At 45.3% G+C, this 25059-nt stretch overlaps 1 protein-coding gene across 1 annotated transcript in view; it reads right to left on the reverse strand.

Annotated features, from left to right (window-relative positions):
- LOC120846707 (4-coumarate--CoA ligase 1-like) overlaps positions 1-25059 on the reverse strand; it is a 57649-nt gene that overhangs the window by 21721 nt on the left and 10869 nt on the right. Inside the window, exons 5-6 of the mRNA XM_040218561.3 lie at positions 22502-22670; positions 2949-3221 (exon numbers count right to left, since the gene is read on the reverse strand). Of these exons, the coding sequence (XP_040074495.1) occupies positions 2949-3221; positions 22502-22670 (442 nt within the window). The remainder of the gene's footprint in view (positions 1-2948; positions 3222-22501; positions 22671-25059) is intronic.

Consider the following 25059-nt stretch of genomic DNA (forward strand, 5'->3'; position numbering starts at 1 on the left):
TTTTAGGCTTGCTGAACATCTTTACCTTATCTTGCTGGAAAACAAAGTAAAAGTGTTCTAAAATAACATTGTAAATAGTTTTAGTAGTAATATTTTTATTCGTATATATGCATGCATGTATTGCAAGGCATATCTCGAAACATCTGATTTACCGATGATATTACATCGAACGTCTGTAAGCTCCTAAATGCATTATAATGCACCGTTCCCAGATTTTCAGATGTATAAGCACATACGAAGTTTGATTGGGTATTTCAGCAAAAACGTAAAAAATGCTCTAAAGTAATGAACAAAACCTTAGGACGCAGACGAATCGTTGACGATCGAACATGATAAACTAAAATCCTGAGATTAGTTAGAAAGACGATGATGAAGGAGATGATATGTTGTTCAAGTTAAAAAAAAGAAACTCTTTGGGGAACAAAAACTGGACTTGAGCGATGTCAAGGATTGCAAAACATACTAACTGGCAAGATAATTATCTAAAATTTACTAATTAAGTTTCTAATAAGTGTGAATAAACATTAGGTTCCACTGAGAAACTTTCGAACCATCAACAATACCTATTAAATCAACTCTGTTTTTTCAGAGATCAGACAAAAACAGCATTTTACGGCGTCCTGAGAAAAAAAAAAAAGGCTCGAGGTATACGTAAGCACTTTTTATGAGTTGTGAATGCTAAAGCATGTACATCACACTTTCGCTTGCTTATTTCGACTACAGCGTATTTGCGTATAAAGCAGAGTGGCACGCGCTGCCGGCGAAGAGATGGCGCCTCTCCTCGCCGCTATAACCTTGGACTTTTTGTGTTAGCAGTGCACTGACGGACACTCAGCGCCATTGGATGGCCGTCGTTGGAAATGCCGCGCAGCGACAACTGAAAGCCTCGTCGACGCGCGCCAGTCAATGGGACTGAAGCGGAAAATCCATCAACTTTACTCCGCTCCTTTGGGATCGGCGAATTTTGTTGCCGTTGGCTAGTTTTTAGCGTGGTTTCATAGCTGGGAGCTGTCTTCACTTGGAGAAAAGTTTTAAGGTGCCATTTGGCGCGGTTTCAAAGTTGACGACGGCGGCTCGCTCCATAAAACAATTAATGCTTTCGCAATAAAAAAAAGACATTTAGTTTGCACGTGTTTTTAGGTTTCGGTTTCCCATCGGAGTGCGTATTCGTTCCCCTGGTCTTACTCCCGAATTTTCGCGGCGCGAAGCCACCGCCACGCCTCGCTCGCAGGATGGAGGGAAGTCAGTCGCACGTTAGTTGCACGCCTCGACCACTGGGAAGCACGACCACGGGCGCAGAGAACTGCTCCGATAAAAAAACCGAAACCTAGAAACGCTTTGAATAATGCGTTTTGTAGCGTAAGCTACACTGGCCGAGGTTGAGCAGTTTCGCGTGGCTCCCAAAGAGTCATGGTGCGCAGGCGCGAGGAGCAGTGACGTCACACAGCGCATAGCTGGCGCGCCGGAGCCGCCCTGGCCGGTCTGCTAGGGTGACCACCTTCCTCCTAGCTAAATGCGGGACACGCGGGGCAAGGGGGGGGGGGGGGGTTAGAGGAAATATATTAACACGCACACAAGGAACCTAGGCTCTGCTAACACATTTATTATCCTGCACGGTTTATGCACCTGATAGTTGTATTGCAGCAGTTAAGCTCAAATAATTTCCACTCCCACTGATATATTTGTTTTAATGCCAAACATGTTATTATATGTGTCGAAGTTCAAATCGTAAAAATCGACGATATCAGAACTCAATGCATGAAATGGAAATAAGAAACAGGAAATCTTTTTCGAATTCTTGTTTCCTGCCAACGCTTACTTTTATCAATATGGTCATGCACAATGTTTTAACATTATGTTCTTTTTCGACCGATGCAAATGTGACTGCCTTTACTAAAAAAAAAACATCCACAGCAAACTTTTCGCATTGACGCAACAGTTTGAAAATTATTACAATATTTTATATTTAAACTTTTGGCGAGCAAGTTTTCTTACGATATTTTGCCACCAAAGGGAGAAGCACAACCGCGCATGAGCGTCGAATCTCCTGCAAGAACAAAGGTCGCTTCCCGGAATGCTTGGCTAGAAAATGGCGTATCATTGCGATTAATAGGATTACCATGCGACCTCAGCGGTTTCCTGTGCCCCGTTGTTCGGAAGCGCCATAAGTTGCGGAGTGAATTTTACGACAGTGTGAAATGCGGGACATTTTGATAATTTTTTAACTTCTCGCGGGACGCGGGACACGAGCCCTGAATGCGGGACAGTCCCGCGAGTCGCGGGACGGGTGGTCACCCTACGGTCTGCGCATTCCAGAGGAATGGCGTCATAGCCGCGGCAGACGCACTGGCGCCGCCGCGTGCCCAGCTGTGCGCCTCCGTTGCGCAGTAGCCAAGTCTGACGCTGCACAACAGCCGCTTGCTAGCGCCTCTCATTTTGTGCGCATAAGCTCACGCTACGTATATGCTGGCATAGCCGAGCTAAGCCACTGCAATTGTTTTACGGGACGCCGTAAAATGTTGCCCCTTCCTTATATCTTTCCAAAAATACTTGATGTAGTGTTTTTCGATGATGCTTAGCAAGTTTCTCACTGAAACCATTTGGTCATTTGCATAAATTAAAACATAAATAAGTATATTTTAGTTAATTATCCTGCAAATTCGTATCTTTGGGCAATCTTTGACGTCCGCCAAGGCTGGTAGTTTCCTCCGCAGAGAGCTACTTTTTATATCGAACGGCATGTTTTTAGGGATTTTTGAAAGATTTTGAAACAAAATCTTATTTGTAATTAGTCGTCATATATCCATAAAATAATTCGTTGCTGGTTATAACTCAGCTCTTTACCACTCTTTTGCAATACATATTAAACGAAACAGTACAATGTTAGGGCAGATTTGTAAACTTATTAAAAGAGAAACCGTGTACAATTTGATAAATTTCAAGCATACCTTGATTTTGATACCGGCAGCAAGAAATCCACCATTGTCGAAGGCAAGTTGTCCTACAAGTGAGATGCTCACCAAACCGGACGTTTCTGTCAAGCCGTAGCAAATGTAAAGTGATTCCACGTTGAAGGTTTCCCGAATTTCCCGCAGAAGCGAAATAGGCATCATTGAACCACCCATCAGGATTCGTTTTATACGAGGTACACTATACTTGTTTTTTCTGATTTCATTGACAATATCCTGCATCCGTCCCGGAACGCCAATTATTAAAGAGACCTGAGAGATAAAAACAACAAAAAACACATCATACAGTGCTTCTTGGATACTGCATGCAGCATAAATACACAGTTCTGGTCCCGAAAATATTTTTTTTTTTTCAGAAGTATTTTTTTTTTCATTTATTTTATGATTTGGATGTTATAAAGCACTGCATTAATTTACTGTGCCTTGACAGGTGGATGAGAGTCTATTTCATGGGTTCTAGGTATGAGCGACGAATATCCTCGCAGGTGGCGCCTACACTTTAGGTGTTAGGTGCTTGGTGATTGGCGCCACCACAGACCCTTAGCCTCCACTCCTAAGGTATATTCAACTGTGTCGAAAACGTCGAAGGTGAAGGCAAGAAACCGCGAACGATTGCGGTCGTGGTCTTGGTCAAGCACCGCACGGTGGGTACTATTACCGGGGACCTTGCGGGGGTACGGTGGGTGAGCACAGCCGGTCGGCCGATTCCCCCCTGGGTTCCGCTAAACCTTCTAGCAAGTCGCAGAAAACTGGATGTAAATGACTCCGACAAGACACTAAACCAACCAAAACCAGGACTGCGGACTACAATCTACCCATTTTCATTCAGCAGCACTCTCCTGATGACACTCTTCTGGGAAAGTTGTCACCCTTCTACGTACAGAAAACTCTATTACGCATCCTAACGAAAAGGGTGAAAAAGCTTCGTTTGGAAGACCTCCTCGAAAGCGAAAACCTCAAAGGTGCTAAAGCTTTTCGCAAACCAATAGCACTTGGATCGATCACAGTACAAGCTACACCACACCGGTGGGTAAACACCTCTCGTGGTGCCATCGGAAGCAAGGACATGTCCGATGTAACTGAAGCATAGCCGCTCGACGGACTGAAGGGCCAAGGAGTTATGACAAATAACTACGAAAAAATGGCTATATTACGAGCACAGACATATGGGTATTGACATTAAGCGGACCCTAGCTGCCTGACAGGCTAAAAATAGGATGTCTTCACTGTGAAGTGAGGGTGTACAACCAAAGCCCTTTCAGGTAGCTCTTCCCGCGGCACGGTCACTCTTCCCATCTTGCAGAGCTCAACCGACGTGCCCGAAATGTGGGCAAGAGGCCCAGAAAAATGGAAGAACCTTACCCAAAACCATGAAGTATGTGAACTGAAAAGGTCCTCATTTGGATCACTAAAAGACCTGTCAAATGTGGCTGCAACTAAAAGACCTGTTAAATGTGGCTGCAAGAAAAGAGAAATAAAATCCCATATTTTGAACGGATTCTGTACCCAGCTGCCAGAGCGCCGGTTAGATCTTTGTTCCTGGATAAGATATAATCAAAGGCAGCATCAAATGAAGAGAAGAGATGCAGCAAATACAAAAATTAAGAAACTCAGATATACATATCTTAAAAAAAAACTATATAATCTAAGAAAATAGGCAAGCCTTCCCAAGAGGCCGCAAATGCTCCAGCCGCTAAGACAGTTCAGACAAGAAAAAAATGTTGCCAAGACTGAGAAACAAACTGAAACAAAAACACATAACAAGGGAAAGGACCGAAAGAGAGATTCAACACAGGAAATAATTAACGCCACACCGCGTTGTTCGACTCAGATGGCATAAAATCTGCCTCACCAGCCATGCAAACAGACCACATTAGTAGAAAATCCGTAAGGAAAATACAAATGTAAAATTTTACCCCCAACTTGATAAGTGACCCTCGCATAATAAACTACTGAAGGACAACATTTTTCCTGTGGAATGTGAGGTGCCTCCGGCCAAATATTGAGGACCTTAAGAAACTGTGCCTGAAACAACAGTCCAATTTTTTTATAAGAAAACTTGCTCAAGGAGCTGCCTGCTCACTCTTACTATTGCACTTCGAGTATTAGCCGTTAGAGTCCAAATATCTTGTTTGATCCCTTTACGTAGCATTTACATTGCTCCCAACTACTCATCAAAAACCCGAACTCTAGACTCCTTGTTGAAGAAACTTCCTGCCCTCTACATCATCTTATTCGACTTTAATGCTCAGCCCCATCTTTGGGAAAGCTCAAGAAATGATGCTCGTGGTGACATTATATTCGACACACTCTTGTATAATCCTATTCCACTTCTAAACAGTGGGAGCATGACAGACCTATGTGTAGCACATGAATTACTCTCAGTGATAAACCTCGGCATCTGCTCGGCTTCACTCTAAACAAAGTTTTGTTGAAAGAGGGAAAGCTCTCCCGTGGGTAGCATTCACTTTCGCATTGTGATAGAAACTGTCACCCCAACTCCCTACATACCTATATGTGCCCCATGTTGGCAAATAGAAAAGGCAAGCTGGCCGAAGTACACTAGTCTAGCTTGCATACCAAGGGATGTACTTCCCAGTTTGAGTGTAGAGGATGCCACGGGTGAACGAACGAAGCTCATCATCATAGTTGCCCCCCAGTTCCGAAATCGTCAGAAAGGTTTCCCACCCTCAAAAAGCCTCGAGGAAGTGAAGAATTTGTAGAAGCTCGATAAAGAAAAAATAAGGCGTGGAGTTACTTTAAATCGCAACCTACAAAATCAAAGGTAATAATATTGAAGGAAGCAAAAGCACGCATAAAAAGAATAACGAAAGGAGCAAAAGGAACCTCTTGAAACGAATTGCTATCGGGTTCATTAACATAGTAACTAAAGCAGCTCTTGAATGGGACAAGAGGCACAAAATACGACGTAGAAACACACGTTTCGCTTTTTACGCACTGAAAGTAAATGGTAGGGAGATATCAGACCTGCAAGAATAGGCAGACGTTTTCAGAGCATTATGGTTTTAAAAAAACTTTCAAGCCAAAAGAGCTGCACTGTGGAATTTTTAAATTATAGGAATGAGTTAAAATAAAAGAAATAACACCCCAAACATACCATAGAGATTGTTATAACCGTCTCTTTAACCACAAAGATCTTGAGCAAGTTTTGAAGGACAATAAGAAAACACAGCGGTTGGACCCGATGACATTATTTACCTTATGGTTTACTACTTATCAACCAAATCTAAGCATGCAGTCTTGAGTTTCTTCAACCGGCTGTGGCTTAGTGGAGAGTTTCCAAGCTCTTCAACGATAGGTATAATTATACCTTTATCTAATACAACCAAGGACACCACAAATCCGAAGAACTATCGTCCCACCACCTTGACGAGTTGTTTGAGTAGGGTTCTTGAGAGAATGATCAACAATAGGTTAATGTAGTTTCTAGAGACTAACAGCATAATCTTAACGGGAAAGTGTGTTTTTCGCAAGAATCATTGCACCCTAGACCACCTCATGCGCGTTGAAATCTGTATGCAGAATGCTTTCACACATGAACAATAATTGGTTACCATTTTTTTCGACCTCGAAACGACATGGCATAGCGTCGTGATATCCTGACGACCTAATAAGACATGTAGTTTGGCGAAACATGCTTGTGTTTTCAAAGAATTGTTTTAGAGGAGAGCACTCTCCAAGTTTGAACGGGCGGAATCCTTTCACAGCCTTTTGGTCAAGAGGTTGTGATAAGTGATGAGCCTTGAGAGTAATATTTTTATTATTCAAGGAGAACTCAGTCTCTGAGCCACTTCCGAAAGCTATTTCGCACTGTGTATATGTTGACGATCACCAGATATCGTACCAAGGAAGCAACGTAACTCTTGTTGGGCGACAGCTACAAGCAAGAATTAATAAGCTAGGGAATTGGGACAACAAGAACAGCTTCATGTTTTCCACCGAAAAAAACGGCAGCTGTGCACTTCACGCGTCTACGAGGGGTGCACCTACCCCCGGAACTTCAGGTTTACGGTAAAATATTGCCCGTCGGCAGTAGTCATACATTTCTAATAATATTTAATAAAAAGCTGACCTTCGAACATCATATATCAGATCTTTGCCAAAGGTACCAACAAATAACAAACAACTTAAAACGCTTGGGTGATACCTCGTAGGGCTCAACTGCTACATCACTTCTTCGAATTTACTGGTTATTCATCCGCTCTAATCTCGATTACGGAAGCATTGCGGAAAATGCTGTACGAATATCTGTGACTAATGAGCTTGATCCACTGGTCCACGAATGCAGTCTTATTGCACAGGTGCCTTTCGAACAACCCCTTTTAAAAGCATTTACAACATAGCTAATGATCTTCCTTGGTTTATGTGTCGAAAAAGGCTGTCACTTTTGTACGCAAGCAGGATGGCCATTCTCTTACAGACAACAATGGTCACAACGATCGCATTGATTCGAGGTCAGTACAATTTTTCGGCAACAAACCTTCACTCGTGCTTCCATCTATCATTAGGGTGAGCCATCTGCTGAAAGACCCTGACACACGACTGTATACGTTCCGGCTTTTAGTGAACTCCCACCATCGGAGAGGTTACGCCTTTGCTGCTGAAACCGTCAGCAAAAATTTTAGAATACCCACTTGGGTTTCAATCTTTACTGCCGGGTCTCTGGCCACATGCAAAGTAACCAAATGTATAACGTTTTGCTCATGGAGGGACTTAGTCATCTGAAGTGCTTCAAAAAGTGTTCTGCAAGCGTTAACAAAGCAAAGCGGATCCATCCACCCTCTGGTTGGGAAGATCAAAATGATTCTTATTACTAACACGTAACAGACACGTCAGGTGTTGGTGGGTTCCAGGCCGCGTCCAGATACCAAGAAAAGAGAGAGCTGGGGATGCTTCTCGAAATGTTCACGAGCTTTTCCTTGCCACATTGTGAGTTCCGCTCACAGACGTCAAAAAGCTCTTCAATAAACATATACAAGGGAAGAGAACCAGGCACTAGAGCCAACAGGCTAACGATGAGCTCTATGCTCTTAAGCCTCATATATTCCTTTGACCTATGACACAAGATCTGACACGGCGGCAAAATGTTTTCCTGAAGCGCCTGATGATCGGCCAAACTCGGCTTACACAACTGTACTTGCTGGAGGGGGAAAATCTACCACGATGTGCAACATGCCAAGAGCCCCTTACGACGACCCATCTGTACCTCTGCAAGAAGTATTCGAGCAGTGCCCAGTCTTTAAAACTCTACACCTGCAACAAATTTCGCTTCATCCTGACTTAATGATTAAAAATCGCGACAGGACAACGGACACAGAAAGAGACGCAGACACAGCGCTACTTACAACTGAACTTTATTTCCGCTGCCGCTCGGTATATATTACCGGCAACAACACAAACAAGTTAGGAAGATATAAAATACGCATCGTAAAAATCTTAAAAACAGCATAAAAATGCTAATATTCCTGCATCGCACATCGGCACCCACCCGAAACTAGTCATGGTTGGTCAAGAAACTGCAATTCTTTTTCGAATAACGATAAAGAGGGTACGTTGACACATTGCAGCCCTAATCTAGCAAATTCTCGAGCCTTGTGGTTTTGTTTCTCCTTTTGTTTAGTACTGCAGAACCTGTGAAAATCGAAGTACCACCACAATCCCGGCAATGCACATCGAGGTGTCCTGATATGACGGCATCAACGTTGTAACGGTGTTCCCTCAATCTTTCATTTAGGCAGCGACCAGTCTGCCCCACATAATGACGCCCGCACGATAATGGCACGAAGTATACAACCTCTTCTGTACACTCAACAAAGCAAGTTTAATGCTTTTTCGTGAAGCCGGGTCTGCTTATGATGTTTGATGTGGAATTTAACTTTTTACATAAACTAGCCAACTTAACAGGTGCTGAAAAAACAACGTTAACCTTTTATGCAAGCCCAGTCTTTTCAGGTTATGGGACACTTTATGGGGGTATGGTATGACCACTGGTTTCTCTTTTTTCTTTCTCTGTACTTCCGTTTCCTGCCTATTTTTATTCTTTAACATCTTGAGAGTGTTCTCTGCTACGGCTGATAGAAGAGAGACTTGATACCCCGCGGACTTGAGTCTTGAGACCTGATTTTTAAACTGCCATCCAGGCGGTCGTCATTCACGCAAATTCAAAAACCGTAAACTGGCGCTGTTTGGCCGTCGCAGGCGTTGCGCCAAAGATAAAGAAATCATCTATACAAAAGCGGCTTCTGGAACAGCAACCACTGCAGTCGGCGCCAATTCGTTGCAAAGAGCTAACCTCGTCATTTCTGTACAAGTGAGCTAAGGTCACTCTGTTTCAAACTCTGCCACTTGTTCTTCCGCCGACTGCACAGTGTTTTGTTTCGTATAGTTTTTTGGTCGCTACTTGATTATAACTGTTTACATATCTATTTGTTAAATACGATTTTTATGTCATCCATGGATAGTCTTAAATGTGCTTATCCGCTTCCCATGAATGAGAGGTTTTTGAAGTGCGGTGACTGTAAGAATGGTTATCACCTTAGAAAATACTGCTCCGGCTTTTCAGAGAGGACGTTTTTCGCAATGGGTGCATCTAGAAAAGAAAGCTGGAGGTGCCCCACTTGCCGTACCGGGGAGCTTCCCTCAGGTTGCGCAGCTGGCAGTGGCGTCTCAGTACACGCCGCTGATCAGGCGAACAAGGTTCAACAGGAGCAAGCCACTACTGTCTCTGATCAGTCGACTTCAATCAGTGCCACGCTTAACCAACTCCTTCCTTTAAAGAAGAGGTCCAAACCCTCCTGCTTCTTCCAGCTAAGGTCGACCAACTGTTGACATTAAAGCCGGTTGTGGGGGAGCTTCGCAGCACGGTCAGCGTCCTTCAAACAAGCGTTCACACTTTTAGCACGAATTATGATTCCTCACTTGCTCTAGCTATGACTAACCAAGAATCGGTGAAAGATCTGCAGCAAGAGATCTGTACAATCAGGGCTTCGATGGAAGACCAGTCGTGGGAACTTTCTCGACCAAAAAGAAGAGCTAAACGACACGCAACATTACAGTCGTCGTTGCAATATGGAAATTCATGTCCTGGCTTTCGTTCCTGGAGAAGATTTAATCTCAACGTTAAAAGATATGTCTCAAAACCTTGGCCTTCCATCATTCCAGTCGTCCGATATCGTAACAATGCATCGCTTACCGGCAAAACGTGACACAGCCCCAATAGTTCTGATAATATTTGCATCTGTTGGCATAAAGGAAACATGGATAGCTGCACGCGGCAAATTCCGAAAGCCCGTGCAACGAGGTGAGCAGTCGTTGTTTTTTAATGATAACCTCAGCCAAGCGAGCACAGAACTGTTCTGGTTGGCGTAAGCGAAGTGAAAGGAGCAAGAGTGCAGATTTGTTTGGCTTAAAAACACTAACGTTTGTGTGAGGAAAGATGAGGGAACTCCAGTAATATGCATGGCCGCAGTACGGGACATCGAGAAGCTAGTGTAAGACGGGACAGTTGGCTTTTTGGTTTTCTTGGTTTATGGATTCTGAGAGTTTTCGTTCTTGTACAACCATTGGGGAAGGTCACAAGTTTTTTACTAATTGCGTGAGCAACTCCTTGTGTGTCACCCATGTTAATATACGCAGTATTTGGAAGCACTGGGATCCCTTTCTTGTTTTAATCTCTCCATTTATTTTTCTATTTGATGTTTTCGTTATTGCTGAAATCAAGGTTTCTTCGGAATGTTTTTTAAACTATTCGATACCAGGTTATCAAGTGTTCTCTTCCACTCGTCCCAAAGGAAGGAGAGGGGACATTGCTGTATTTATAAAAGACATTTGGTCGGTGTCTGAGCTGGGTTTTCCTTTATACAAGCGGAAGTAGTTGCACTGCGCTTATGTACTCCTCGGTTATCACTTAAAGTACTCTCAGTCTATTGCCCTCCAAGCTGTAATGGTCGCTTGTTTTTAGCCGAATTTAATGCAGCTCTCTCCACACTTTCATGTGAAGAATGCGTGTGTGTAATTGGTGCTATAAATATTGATATACTTTGTCCCACAATACCCTTAGTTGCCGACTATCTCGATATTCTCTCAAAATGGGGTCTAGAAACTACAATTCCCAAAGCCACAAGAAAAGTTGTTATCTGGCATGCTGGTCGTATCTAGTACCGACCACATAAATATTCGGTCCCACAGCTCGGAAGTTAAATCAGCAACGGTAGAAACTAAACTTGCCGATCATTATTTCGTATGTTACTCTGAAACCCCGTTATCTTATTCTTCGTACTACCAACCCTAAGAAGGAAGTCTCGATTGTTGACCACAGGCACTTTGATAAGCTAGTGACACAGCATGATTGGGGCACGTTTCTACTAACAGTGCCATCTGCCGACAGTCATGAGCACTTAGTAGCACAACTTAATCTCTTTCGCCGGGCAGCTACTCGTCTCAAGCAGCAATCAAGGAAAAAGACTTACTTTGGATACAATCAAAGCGCTCCCCCAGTTGCAACGTGCTTCGGTCGACTTTTAAACAGAGAAGAAACAGGGTGAATGCCATGATACGTCTCGCTAAACGAGTTCATTTTCGAAATAAACTTAACAACTCTCGTTTCGACATTAACAAAACGTGGTCTCTGATCAACAACCTAAGCGATACTAAGAAGTCCTCGGCTGGTGATAATTTGTTTCTTTCGTATTTTTCTTCTGATAAGCGAAGAGTTGCAATGATTTTAGCACCATTTTTTCTCGGATGTCGGGCATCTCTGAAAAACACCCAGACTCCTGCTCTTTACAAAATAGTATGTTGGATTCGACTTTCTTACCCTTGTTGTCGCAAAACGACCTTAGGTCAATTATTTTTAGCCTCAAGCGTGACAAGGCTCCGGGCATTGATGGCATCTCAATTAATAAGCTACCAGACATTCTGACCCACTTTGGTGTGTCCTCCTTTCGCGTTTGAATAATGTTATCGTAAGTGGAATCATTCCGATACAAATGAAAACTGCGGTGGTTACTCCGCTTTTTAAATGTGGTGCGCGTAAAAATAAAGAAATTCCCGACCTGTTTCAATTTTGCCTTGTATTAGTAAGGTAAAAATAGTCAGAGTGCAGGCGAGCTGGTGTAAGTTGAACATGATTGTAAACCTGAGACTGGGGCAGGAAGAGAACACAACAGAAGGTAGTAAAAGAGGAGGCAACGTCTCATTGAGACGTTGCCTCCTCTTTTACTACCTTCTGTTGTGTTCTCTTCCTGCCCCAGTCTCAGGTTTACAATCACATTAGTAAGGTGTTGGAGAAACATTTGTACATTTCTATGGGACGTCTTTTAGACAAGAACAGTATTCTTTCACCTCAGCCGTTTGGGTTCATTCAAGGTCGAGCGACACAGACACTTCTAGACGATTTTTCTGATATGCTGAATTCAACATTTGAACGGAATCAGGTTGCCTGCGCACTGTTTTTGGACGTCAGTAAAGTATTTGACAGCGTATGTCATCGACTTTTGCTAATGAAACTTTCGAAATTAAGATTTCGCGGCTCCTTTTAAGTACTCCTTGAAAACTTCCTAAGCGATCGACAACAGCGTGTTTTAATTGAGCATTTTCAGAGCACATTTTCGTCAATCAAAGCTGGTGTACCGCAGGCATCAGTTCTGAGCCTATTATTGTTCAATATTTATGTTAATGACCTCCACAACGCTGTGCCAGTTTCGTTGTTTAAATATGCTGACGATACGGTTATTTTATCCAGAGCTACCAGTTATTTAGATGCAATCTCTTTTCTGCAGGCTACTGCGATTAAAATTATAAGCTGTTTTGCAGCTAGTTTAATTCTTGTTAATGCTTCCACAACGCCGCTCATTTGTATTCATAACCCCTTGAAAAAAGTTAGGCCTACCTATCATTTACTGCTGCATGTGTCCAATTGTTTATCGTGTGCCTGTGAACCGGTAAAATATACATCAACTGTGAAGTATCTTGGTATTTTTTCGACGATGATCTTTCCTGGAACTCACACCTTGCTTATATTTGTAAGAAAAGTCGTTCAGTCTCTTGTTTGATGTACAAAATTCGATACGATATGCTGTTATCAGTCCGAAAAGTTATTATACATGCTCTGTGCTACGGTGTACTTCGTTATGACATATCTATGTACGGTCATTGTGCCGAACGTTGGCAAACCAGAATTAACACAATTCTATGTTCTATGTGACATAACGTTCCCTATGACTTAATCCTTGATAAATACATTGATGTGTTCGCGACTTTATCAATGCCGAATTTGAACTCACTATTGATTGAAACTGTCGTGCATAGACATTTTTGGCTAGCAGTTTTAAGACTCCCTACGTCCCTGCCCGTAATCTCAGTCCGAAAGAGCGATATTGGACACTTCGGTGTTTTACAAGATATGGTAGAAGAACCCGATTGTACATTGTCCCAGTATGCTTTAATAAACTATCGTCGTGTGTTATTAATGCCAAAACAAGGTATAAACTGAAGAAAGTGCTGAGAAACAATAATAAATAACCCCCCGCCCCCCCCCCCCCCCCCCCCCCCCCCCGGATTACTTCGGATTCGGTTTTGATTTCGTTTCTTTTTTTAACTTAAAGGGATACTGAACCGAAATTTCGAGTTCACTAAACAAGGCCGGGCGGATAGGCGGGAAGCTGGGAAACCAAAAAATATCACTCATACGGCGATACATCTAACGGATCGCCGTATTTTTCGAAAAAAGAAGTGCGCGATTGAATCCGGTCGACGAGGCCGACGACACAAGGCACGTCACGATTACCCATTCCCTCTCTCCTCGCTACTTCCTGTCAAGCTGGTGAACCGAAGCGAGGAGGAGAGAAGCGAGGCCGCTTGTCCTCATTCTCGAATTCTCCCGGAGGACAGTTACGTCAAAGAACTCGCTTGATCGCGCCCTTCTTTTCCGAAAGTACGGCCATCCGTTCAAGATATCGATGTACGAGTGATGTTTTGGAGTTCGTAGCGTCCGGTTCAACACTTCTGCATCCTTACTTTGCGAAATCCAAATTTCGGTTCAGTATCCCTTTAATGTACTCTATTTTTGTGTGTATGTGTTTCGTTTGCTGACTGCCAGACGTTGTCAGAGAAGCCCAATGAGGCTTTGGCAGGTTTGTTTTTGTTTGTGCACTTAACATGCAATAAAAATTATTATTATTAATATCATTATTATCTATCAATGGGCGAATATTATTTATATATCGAATTGCCTAACGTAAAACAACGTTATGTCACGGTTAAATTGGTTTCGCAGAGTGTCTTTAGACACCAATGTCGTTGGCTTCAGCAGATTTGATGCTAGCAAGGTGTTAATCCTGGAAAGGCGCCCAATAAGTGAAGCCTAAAAAACAAGACCGACTTTGAGGCAGCTGCTTGATTTTTTTTTCTGCTATGGTTAGGGAAGAGTTACAGTTTGAGATGTTAGCACAGATAAACGAATCTTAGTAACGAATGCAGAAGACGGATTGTTTCATCAGCTTGTCTGGTCCATGTAACGTTAACATGTGCGAACGCGCTGTAAAAAAAACTAATCAAGCGTTATCACTCCTTTGCGTTGTAGTAATGCAAACTCACAAGCAATGTAAAAAAGTCACGTTTTTTTTTAATTTCAAAAAACTCAGATTTGTTTTGTTTTAAATTAGACTTGTTTGATTTAAGGAAGTTCTATATTGTCATGAACGACGAGGCGAAAAAGGGAATAACTGGGGAAACTGACCCGTTTAATGGAGCGAACTTGTGCCCAAAAATAAAAGAAAAAGGAAACAAAAGAAAGCAGAGCGCCGCGAGCGTCGAATTAGGCGTAACAGCAGATTCGAACGCTGGGGCGAGACTCCCTGTGGCTCGCAACGCGGAGCACCTTTTGTAGCCGCGTAGGTGTCTGGAGTATTCGGCCTAGAACGTTTTGCGCGTAGAATATTCGGAACTCCGGTCAGACGAGGGGGTTCTCGAACTCACAAGAACGCCAAGTTGAAAGAATAAATTAAAGGCCAGTCCTCTAAGTTGGAATCGAACCTAGACCTTTCGCGCGAGAGTCAAGCAAGGTAACCATTCGGCCACGCACGCGCTCGCTCAGCGAGGCGCGTGCCATTACTCACCCCTTTAAAAGCGCATCATCTCGATGCGACGTGCTAGGAAACAAAACAGCAAACTAAACAAAAATAAGGGCAAACTACGTAGACTTGTACAACACAATCCTATCGAGCGTATTACAAAGCACAATTCACAGTCCTATCGAATGTAGTATGGCTTGAGGCGTACGACGTGGACGACTTCTGGTCGTGGAGGCCGGCATGATGAAGTCCGTGTTCCGTCGGGCATCACCTCATAGTTCAGATCCCCTATTCGACGAAGAACTTTGTAAGTCCAAAGTAGCGCTTCAGGAGTTTCTCGCTGAGACCACGGCGGCGAATCGGTGTCCACACCCACACCCTGTCTCCGGGCTGGAAGTGGGCGTCCCGACAACGAAGGTTGTACCGGGTAGCGTCGACACGTTGTTGATCTTGAATTCGGAGTCGGGCGAGCTGGCAAACTTCTTTGGCTCGTTGAGCAACCACCTGGGCGTCGAAGATCTCATCGTCAGGTGGTTCGTGGAGTAGCATTGCGTCGAGCATGGTTGTTATTTCTGCCATGCACCAGCTGAAACGGGGTTATTCCTGTGGTCTCTTGCACTGCCGCGCTGTAAGCAAACGTGACGTAGGGTACCACCTCGTCCCAAGTCTTGTGCTCTATGTCGACATACATGGAGATCATGTCGGGGATGGTTTTGTTTAGCCGTTCTGCTAGTTCATTTGTTTGTGGATGGTATGCAGTGGTTCGACGGTGGCCGGTGCCACCGAGACGAGGGATCTCTTGCGTCAGCTGTGCCATGAACGATTTTCCACTGTCTGTAATGAGGACTTCAGGGGCGCCGTGCCGGAGGACTATAGACTCGATGAAAAACTTAATTGGCGACTTCAATAGCCGTACCAAATGGAAGGGCTTTCGTCTCAGAGTACCGTGTGAGATAATAGGTTGTGACTATTATCCATCAGTTTCCTTGGTCCGATGGTGGGAATGGTCCAAGTAAATCCATTCCGATTTGCTGGAATGGGGCAGATGGCGGCGCAATAGGCTGAAGAAGTTCTGACGGTGTCGTCGGTGGTTTCTTCCGTCGTTGACACCCGTGACGAGGTCGGGTGTAGTGGTGGACTATCTTCGCAAGCTTGGGCCAGTAGTACTTTTCGCGTACCATGGCAACAGTCTAGCTGTACCCATGGCGTCCCGCCGTCAGGTCATCATGGCAGGCATGAAATATTTCTTCTCGAAGACTGGAAGGGATCACCAAGAGCCACGCCGTCCTGGCGCTGAAGTTTGCCTTGTAGAGCATACCTTCTCGGATAGAGAACGTTGGCAGTGTTCGTACGAAAACGCGGGGAAGGGCGCTTTCTTGTCCCTCTAGACGCTCGATGAGTGCTAGCAGCTCAGGGTCGTCTTGTTAGAGTACTGCCATGTAGCTGACATCCAGAACGCCAAAGAAACACTCATCGTCGTCGTTTTCAATGCAAGCAGAACCGGCCTCGACTGGGGCACTTGACAGGCAGTCGGCGTCATTGTGCTTCCGGCCGGACTTGTACACCACGGTCATGTCGAACTCCAGCAGTCGTAGGCTCCATCGGGCGCGGCGTCCGGAGGGGTCCTTCAGATTCGCGAGCCAGCAGAGCAAGTGGTGGTCCGTGACAACGCGAAAAGGACTTCTATACAAATATGGCCGGAACATGGTTATTGCCCAGACGACAGCAAGGCACTTCTTTTCAGTCGTTGAGTAGTTCTTCTCTGCCTTAGATAGTGTCCGACTCGCGTATGCGTTGACTCGCTCTACCCCGTCTTGCATTTGGGCTAGTACCGCGCCAAGTCCGCTGTTTCTGGAGTCCGTGTGGATCCCTGTTTCCGTGAACTGGTCAAAATGTCCAAGAATGGAAGGCGTCTGGAGTCTTCGTTTGGGCTCATCAAATTACCCCTGGTGTTCTTCTGTCCATTCAAACTATACGGTGTCCTTCGTGAGGTGCGTCAGCGGTGCGGACAACTTGGCAAAGTCCCGAGCAAACCATCTATAGTAGGCACAGGGTCCGAGGAATCTTCTCACGGCCTTTTTGTCAGACGGCGGCGTAAATGAAGCTACTGCGCGGGTCTTCTCGGGGTCAGGGAGAACGCCTTTGCTGTTTACGACGTGGCCAAGGAACTTTAGTTTGCCATAAGTGAACTGACATTTTGTTGGCTTGAGTGGCAGGCCGCCCGTCTTGAAGGCTGCACGGCTCGAAGTCGTCTCAGGTGTTCGTCGAAATCCCATGAAAATACCACGACATCGTCCAGGTAGACGAGGCAGCTCTGCCATTTCAGACCTGCCAGCACGGTGTCCATGACACGCTGGAAGGTGTCTGGTGGTGTGCAAAGTCCGAATGGCATCACATTGAATTCGTACAGTCTGTCGGGAGTGACAAAGGTGGTTTTCTCGCGGTCGCGTTCGTCGACTTCAATATGTCAGCGACCACTCTTTTGGTCCATCAACGAAACATATCGGGAGTGGCGCAGTCGGTCTAGCGTATCGTCGATGCGGGGGAGAAAATAGACGTCATTCTTCGTCACAGCCTTCAGTCGATGATAGTCGACGCAGAACCTCAAGGTTCCGTCCTTCTTCTTTAAAAGGACGACTGGGGATACCCACAGACTTCTCGAGGGTTGAATGATACCGTCGTCGAGCACTTCCTGGACTTGATCTTGAATCACCTCCCTTTCCTTTAAGCAGACTCGATACGGCGACTGGTGGACATTGAGCGCGTCGTCGTCGGTAATAATGCGATGTTTCGCCATTGGTGTTTGGCGAACTTTCGACGCCGTGGCAAGACAGCCATGGTACTCGGCGGGGAGATCAACCAGTTGCCTGCGCTTTGGAGCTGGGAGCACGGGGTCAATGTCGAGCTGCGGCGTCGACGTGCTTTTCTGCTGGGACGACGAGGTTTCCTCAGAGATTGCGGTCACCACGGCTGGCACATGGAGCTCCTCGACGTGGCCCACGGTGATACAATTTGTTATGTGGTGCTGCTCCTCTCGGAAGTTTGTCACGAGAGCAGTTGTACGTCCATCTTGAAGATCCGTTACGCCTCGTGCGACGCCAATTCCTTTTTCAGGGGGCAGTTGGACGCCGCCTTCCAGAAGAGCTTCACCGTGCATGGATGCGTCGGGTATGACGGTGAAGACAACACTCGACCGCGGTGGCAGGTTTACACGGTCGGGTATAGATCGGATCGCGGTTGACGTCGTATTTGTCCCCACCGGCTGCAGAACATGCTTTCGCACTGTCAACTGGTTTGCTCCGATGTCGATGACGGCGCCATACTCGCACAGAAAGTCCATTCCGAGAATAACGTCCCTCGCGCAGTCTTCTAGAATGACGAATTTCACAGGGCACGTCTCACCGTGGATCTCGACGCGAGCAATGCCCCTCCCGACTGGTGTAATGAGGTGCCCCCCGGTGGTTCGTATTTGAGGTCCATCCCACGGCGGCGTGACTTTTCGAAGACAGCGAGAGAACCTCCCATTCAAGACTGAGTAGTCTGCTGCGCTGTCCACGAGTGCCGACGCGTCGTGGCCGTCGATGGCGACGTTTCGGTTGTTGGACACTGTTGCAGGCGCGTCGTAGCGATGCGTGGCTTCGAGAGAGTGGGAGCGCTCCGGCGTTCTTGGAGGCTCTCTACTTCGGTCATCTTCGGCAACGCCACCTCCAGGCGTAGCGAACTTAGTTTTCACGGCGAGATGGGGGGGACAGCCTGTCACGGTGCGACCGACGGAAAGGCGATGCGGGACGTCTGGGGGATGGAGAGCGGGAACCTCGTGATGCTGTCGGCGCTGGTGATGGAGGGCGACGGAGGTATTCCTCGATGCCCATTGGTCGTTCTCCAAAGCGAGGTCGACGGTCGTTTGGCGCGAATCCCCGCAGGCCGAGCTGGCGGTAGGGCTCCTCAGGTAAACGTGGTCAGCCTCCCCGCAGTGCAAGCACACCGGGCGTCCGTCGTCCGTGCGCCACACGTCGGTCTTTCGAGGTCCACGCTGCTCTTGTCGCGGAGCGTACTGCGGCGAAGAGATCTTTCGTCGGGGTGCTGCAGCTGAGTACTTCCGGGTGACAGGAATCTGCGGACGACGAGCAACTGTGGTGTAGGTGAAAGCTGGTGGTTCCGGTGCGGCGTCGGCGAGAACGTCGGGCTGTAGCGCTTGCTGGACCTCTTTTCGAACAATCTCGGTGATCGAGCGTGAAGCTGGACGTTCGGCGGCAGGTACCAGCTTCTTTAGTTCTTCGCGGACGATGTCCCGGACGATTTCTCGGATCCCCGGAATACTGGGGCTGAGGGCGCAGCTGGACGGCGTGGGTGCAGCGACGCCAGAGGTCGATGAAAGACAGCGGCTCGTGCTTGCAGGGCCCGTTCAGTGTTGGTCGCCTCCGTTACAAACGTTTCGACAGTTGCAGGTGGACATCGCACCAGGCCCCCGAAGATGCGCTCCTTGACACCACGCATCAGGATTCTCAGCTTCTTCGCTTCGGAGGCTTGAGGATCGGCGCGGTTGCTGAGTCGAAGAACATCTTCGACGAAGGTAACGACGCTCTAGTTAGGGCCTTGGATCCTCGCTTGAAGAAGCTCTTCGGCGCGTTCTCTCCGATGTTGGTTGGTGAACGTACCTCGGAGCTCAGCCTTCAGCTGCTCCCAGGAGGTGATTGACGCTTCGTGGTTTTCAAACCAATTCCGTACTGTGGCCACCAAAACGAAGTAAACGTTTTGAAGGCGATGTTCCGGTGTCCATCCGTTAAGCCACTCGTTCGTAATGTTGCAGCCCATATTCTACGTCCTCGTGGGCTTCGCCATGAAGGGGCGACGGAGTGCAAGGAGCGACGGGCAGTTACACCACGGCGGTGGCCGGGGTCTGCGACTGGTTGGCCATCGTCGCCTTCTTCGGCTTGGGCTTGTCCGGCAGCAGAGCCGATTCAGGACACTGACCTCTGATACGACGGCTTCTTAGGCTTCTCCAGGCTACGGTGTCTTCAGCGAAGGGAATCCTTCCGGTGCTGAGCACGTCGCTTGACCGGAATGTCTTTGGAGGGGTACGATTAACGGGCATAACATGCAATGCCCCGCACCTCCACCAAAAATGTCACGAATGACGAGGTGAAACAGAAAATAACTGGGGAAACTGAAACGTGTAATGGGGCGAACTTGGGCCCAAAAATATAAGAAAAAGAAAACAAAAGAAAGCAGAGCGTCGCGAGCGTCGAGGCCGGTGTAGCAGCAGAGTCGAACACTGGGGCGAGACTGAGCGCGGCTCGCAACGCGTAGAATATTCGGAACTCGGTCAGACGAGAATGTTCTCGAACTTACGAGAACACCAAGTTGAAAGTACAGATTAAAGAGCAGTCCTCTAATTAGAATCGAACCTAGACCTTTGGCGCGACAGTCAAGCTCGGTAATCATTCGGCCGTGCACGCGCTCGCTCAGCGACGCGCGTGGCAATATGATTAAAATCCCATCAGCTAAAATATTTTTCTCCATTGATGCGCTTCTAAAATGACTGCTTGATAATAATCTTTCTTGCTTGAACATTCCTTGCTTTATATACGAAATAAGTGTCCCTGGAATGTAGGAAACGATAAAGAAGTGCTAAGAGAAAAATATTTTTGAGGATTTATTTGGGGAACCTTTAACCTTTTCCATTCTAATCACCGCAGTCAAATCAGTGAGATTTAAAGCATTAACTTAAATTATATTTTAAATCATGACTTTAATCACTTTGATTTTTAACGTTGAGTTGAGTTGAGAAAACGTCTTTATCATCCTGCTCCCGACCACGAGTATTATTTGAAAAAAAAACGGCTTGTGGGACTCTTTTTTTCAAGTAAAACCTTCGTCCTAGAAATAAAAGAAATATCATTGCCAATCTTATTAATATTGAAAAACCCTATATACAAAGTAATCGCAAAAAAATATAGAGTGAGAGTAAAAAAGAGAAGAACAGCGTTGTTTTTCACGCTCGACCATTCAAACTTACGTTAGAAAACATGTGGCTTTGGATATAAAACAAAAGAGAGTTGTATATTGCTATCTGGTACTTAGATATTTTTCGGGGAACACATCTGGCCCGGCTTCCTAGAAACAGTGTCTCAGCGGTGAATGGGGAAAAGAGAACACTGTTAAAGACTGCCCACGAGCTGAGCGGGACACACGCCGCGCCTCAAGACGCTCGCGCGCTTTAGCCTTTATACTGCTTTTAATCACCCTGTGTCAGCTGACACGCCTTTCTAGCAAGCCAGGCCTCGTAAGTTTATTACGTAGCACTCGTTAGTTTTTTTTATAATACGAAACTGTGGCGAACAAGAATTGTATTTGCAATAAACTTGTTATTCCGTGAGTTTGACGAGCTGATGTCTTAAAATCTGAGGGCGAGTTCCGTACTCGTTGAAACAAAGCGGCCAGCTTCAGCTCAGTTCTTTTAACAATGCCCAGGATCAGAAATCTTCACCGTGACTATTATTAAATTTAGATAGTCGTTATCAGCGCTACATAAGCGAATAATAGCCTTAGTGGTAAAGCTGCAGGTATTTCTAAGGAATACCATGGTGCACTATATAAAAAGGTGCCTGACATCAAGTTATTTTTGGACTTTGTAAAAAAATAACAGCACAGCTTGTCTTACTGAGCAAAGCAGATTCTCTGCTAGAAGAATTAGTGCCAGTTCTATAAGTGAAGCTGTTTGGTTTGTTTATTAAGCTCAGCTACATGACAAAAGGGTTTCCTTCAACAAAATATCCCTGAAAAAACGTTTAGGAATTCAACGTGAGATGAAGTCACGCTCTTTATATTATTACCAGTTGGTGGTTGTTAAACTAAGCAGGAATATATTGAACAGCTAAAAGCAAGCTACTAGTACAGGCTACGCAAACAACGGTAAAGTGTTATCGTTCTTTTCCCCATGTTATGGGAGACTAGATTGCGCTTGTTTTGTCAAAGTACCTTTCGGTAGTTCTATTATAACAAAATGTATCTGTGGAATGCTGACTGAAGGTAACCACTACATAAACTATGTATAAAAAAAAGAGCTCACACGAGCCGGGAGTTTGGTTGTTTTATGGATACGTTCTTACAAATGCGCTCGCTTATTTCAACACTTACTCAATGCCGATGACAAGACAACCTGTACCTGGAGAGGTTTTTAAAGAATACGCAAAAAACAAAAAAATACTGCCGTTACGGCCAGGTATTTCAAATTTACTACCGTAAAAAAATACAGCAACATGAATAGAAACAATAATAAAAATTCAACGTTCATTTTTTAGTAAAAGTGGTTTTGCGTTGAAATTTACTATGAAAATGACTCCCTGTTTGCCCCTCTATGGTAAATTTATGCCGCTTGGCACAAATAAATTATTCTGAGCGACGATCGTTATTATTATTTCACCCGATATTTCTTACCTCATGTATCTTGAGAGTCTCCAGGAAAGTTTTGTACGGAATCAAAGAATCAGTTATGACTGTTTTTGTTCCGAAAAGCATACAAAACATGGCCAGTGCAAAACCCGACGCGTGGGTGAAAGGATTCCAACAAAGAAAAACATCCTCTTCAGTGAAAGACCCAACAGAGCTGAAATTAAAAAAAAAAAAGACAATAACAACGAGAACAACAGGTGTATATAAGTTCAAGAATCTTCGAAAACAGCTGCTTAAAATATCCAGAAACTTTGGCTCTGCCAACCCGAATTTCACTTTTAAGCTCATAACGTAAAATATTTTATATCGTTAAGGTGATCCGGTCAGCAGCAGAGAGGACAAGAAAGAACAAGAAACAAAAAAAGTGGATAGAGCACGTAGAAAAATTACGGAGGCCTCGCCAGTACGTAACACCTTGCTCGAAATGGTTGTGCGCACCAATGCCCGGTTGTGGTATTCTCCTTTTAATGTAAAGCTTCTTTTTAGAATAAATATGCTCATAAAACGCGCAATAATGAGATAACCAAACATACGAGTAAACAAAACATAGAAAGACGGCACCGCAGTTTTGTTTGAACGGCTTAGAGCTTTAGATGTGACGTGCTTTGCAAGGGTACTCAAAGTCTCCCACTGGTGGCAGGGGATATCGGTTGTGGTAACCTCGAACCGGGAAGGGGGGGGGGGGGGGGGGGGGGGGGGGGGGGGGGGGGGGACGGCTAGTGGGGTTTTTAAACTAATCCAAACGCTTACACAGCGTGTCAGCGTTTGGAAGTTAATCGTAACACGTAAGCCGAACGCTGCGTGAGGGACACGCCCATATAATTCATGTAGTACCAGTGGGTTTAGTTCTCAACTTCGCCGCTAGGACAGCGACGATTGAATCTACTCTCCAAAGAGGTCTCAGACTCCTCGCCAAATTCTGGGTGGGACGGTGGGGGTCTTAGATCCCCCCAGATCCCCGCGACTTTAAGCACTGTACAACACTTCACTGCCTATAGGCGCAATGTGTTTGATTTTGAGAGATAATGCTTAAAAATATGGCTTCCCCCATGGCTTCACAGCTTTATAAAATATTTTAAGCAGGGTGACATTTACAAGTAATATCACTATGTTTCAATGATATATAGGTAATTATAGTTCGTTTGATACATAGAATACAGCGGGGTCAAAGATACTGGCGTCAGCGCGTGGCTTCATCTGTGGTTTCGTTTGCGCGAGAACGCGTGCAAATTATCTGGGATATCATTCCCCATGCTCGCGCCAGCAGCTCTGACAGCGTTGTGCGCTAAGCTTGAAACAGACTATAATCTCTATATACCATTACGCTATTGCATAAAATAAGTTAGTGCTCGATTTTGTCGAAAGGAATATTTTTTTTTAAATAAGGCTGCTCTAAACTCTAAAAAAGGGGGTGTGGGCGTTGCACCCCTTGTCACATATACGACACCTCAAAACTTCAGTTGGACGTACAGCGCACCGACGTCTTACCAACGCTACCAAATTTCACGAGCGGCTTGATAGCCGAGTTATACAACTCATTAAAATAGCTAACGTAAGTGTGACTGACTGCAAAAAAAGTTATCGGTGTTTTTTAAGCTCAACTGCAAAACCTGTGTGTTTTTTTCTTGTAGACTTTGGTACGTACTTCAGCTGTTTAATATGTTATATCGCACCGTCATCAACCCTCTCGCAAAAGTTGGGGCAGTCGGTTCGACGTCGGCGCGCTGTACGTCGAACTGAAGTTGTGGGGTGTCGTATATGGGACGAGGGGTGTAACGTCCACACCCCCTTTTTTAGAGTGTACGCGAAATATATAATATACCGGGTGCGCGAGATATTTTGAAACATAATGGTGATTTTAGAAAATAAAAAGGTTTAAAAAAATCATTAAGATATTTTGCACGGAGTTTGGTACAGGTACTGTTTTATATTCGTGTTCTCAAACTTCATTCAATAAAACCACCTTTAGCGGCAACGACTGACTCGATGCGGTTCGATAACAGCTGCCTGCCCTGATCAAGCAGTTTGCGTTCATGGCCTTAGCGTTAACGATGACAGCGTTTGATTACTTGTCTTACAGGGTTCCTTGATGGTCTCTCTCGACGACTCCCAAGACATTGTAGTCCAGATGTTTGATATCTGGCGAGTTAGGAGGCTATATGGACGTGGTCATGGAGGTTGTCAGCCAGTTAATCTTTGGTCGCGTGGGCCATGTGGCATGAAGCAGAGTCACTTCAAAAAATGTTTGGCCTCCCCTCCACCATTCCTTCTATACAATGTTTTACCACAGTGTCCAGAGCCTCGATGTAGGCCTTTGAGTTGACCCTCAAGCCTTGTTGAAAGAAGTGCAGTGGCACGACCTAACTCGTTGTTCACAACGTCACCATCATCACAGATGACGGAAATTTTGTCCGCATAACCGAAAGGACGGCTTTTGGCCAAAATATCCATCCAGACGAAATGTCCATCGAAATGAAATGTCTATCGGGTCCTTTTTTTATTTTTTTTTATACTGGCAAAATATATTTTTAAACAGGCTTAAC

The sequence above is a fragment of the Ixodes scapularis genome, unplaced genomic scaffold (assembly GCF_016920785.2).
Source record: "Ixodes scapularis isolate PalLabHiFi unplaced genomic scaffold, ASM1692078v2 ptg000044l_1__unscaffolded, whole genome shotgun sequence".
Lineage (NCBI taxonomy): Eukaryota > Metazoa > Arthropoda > Arachnida > Ixodida > Ixodidae > Ixodes > Ixodes scapularis.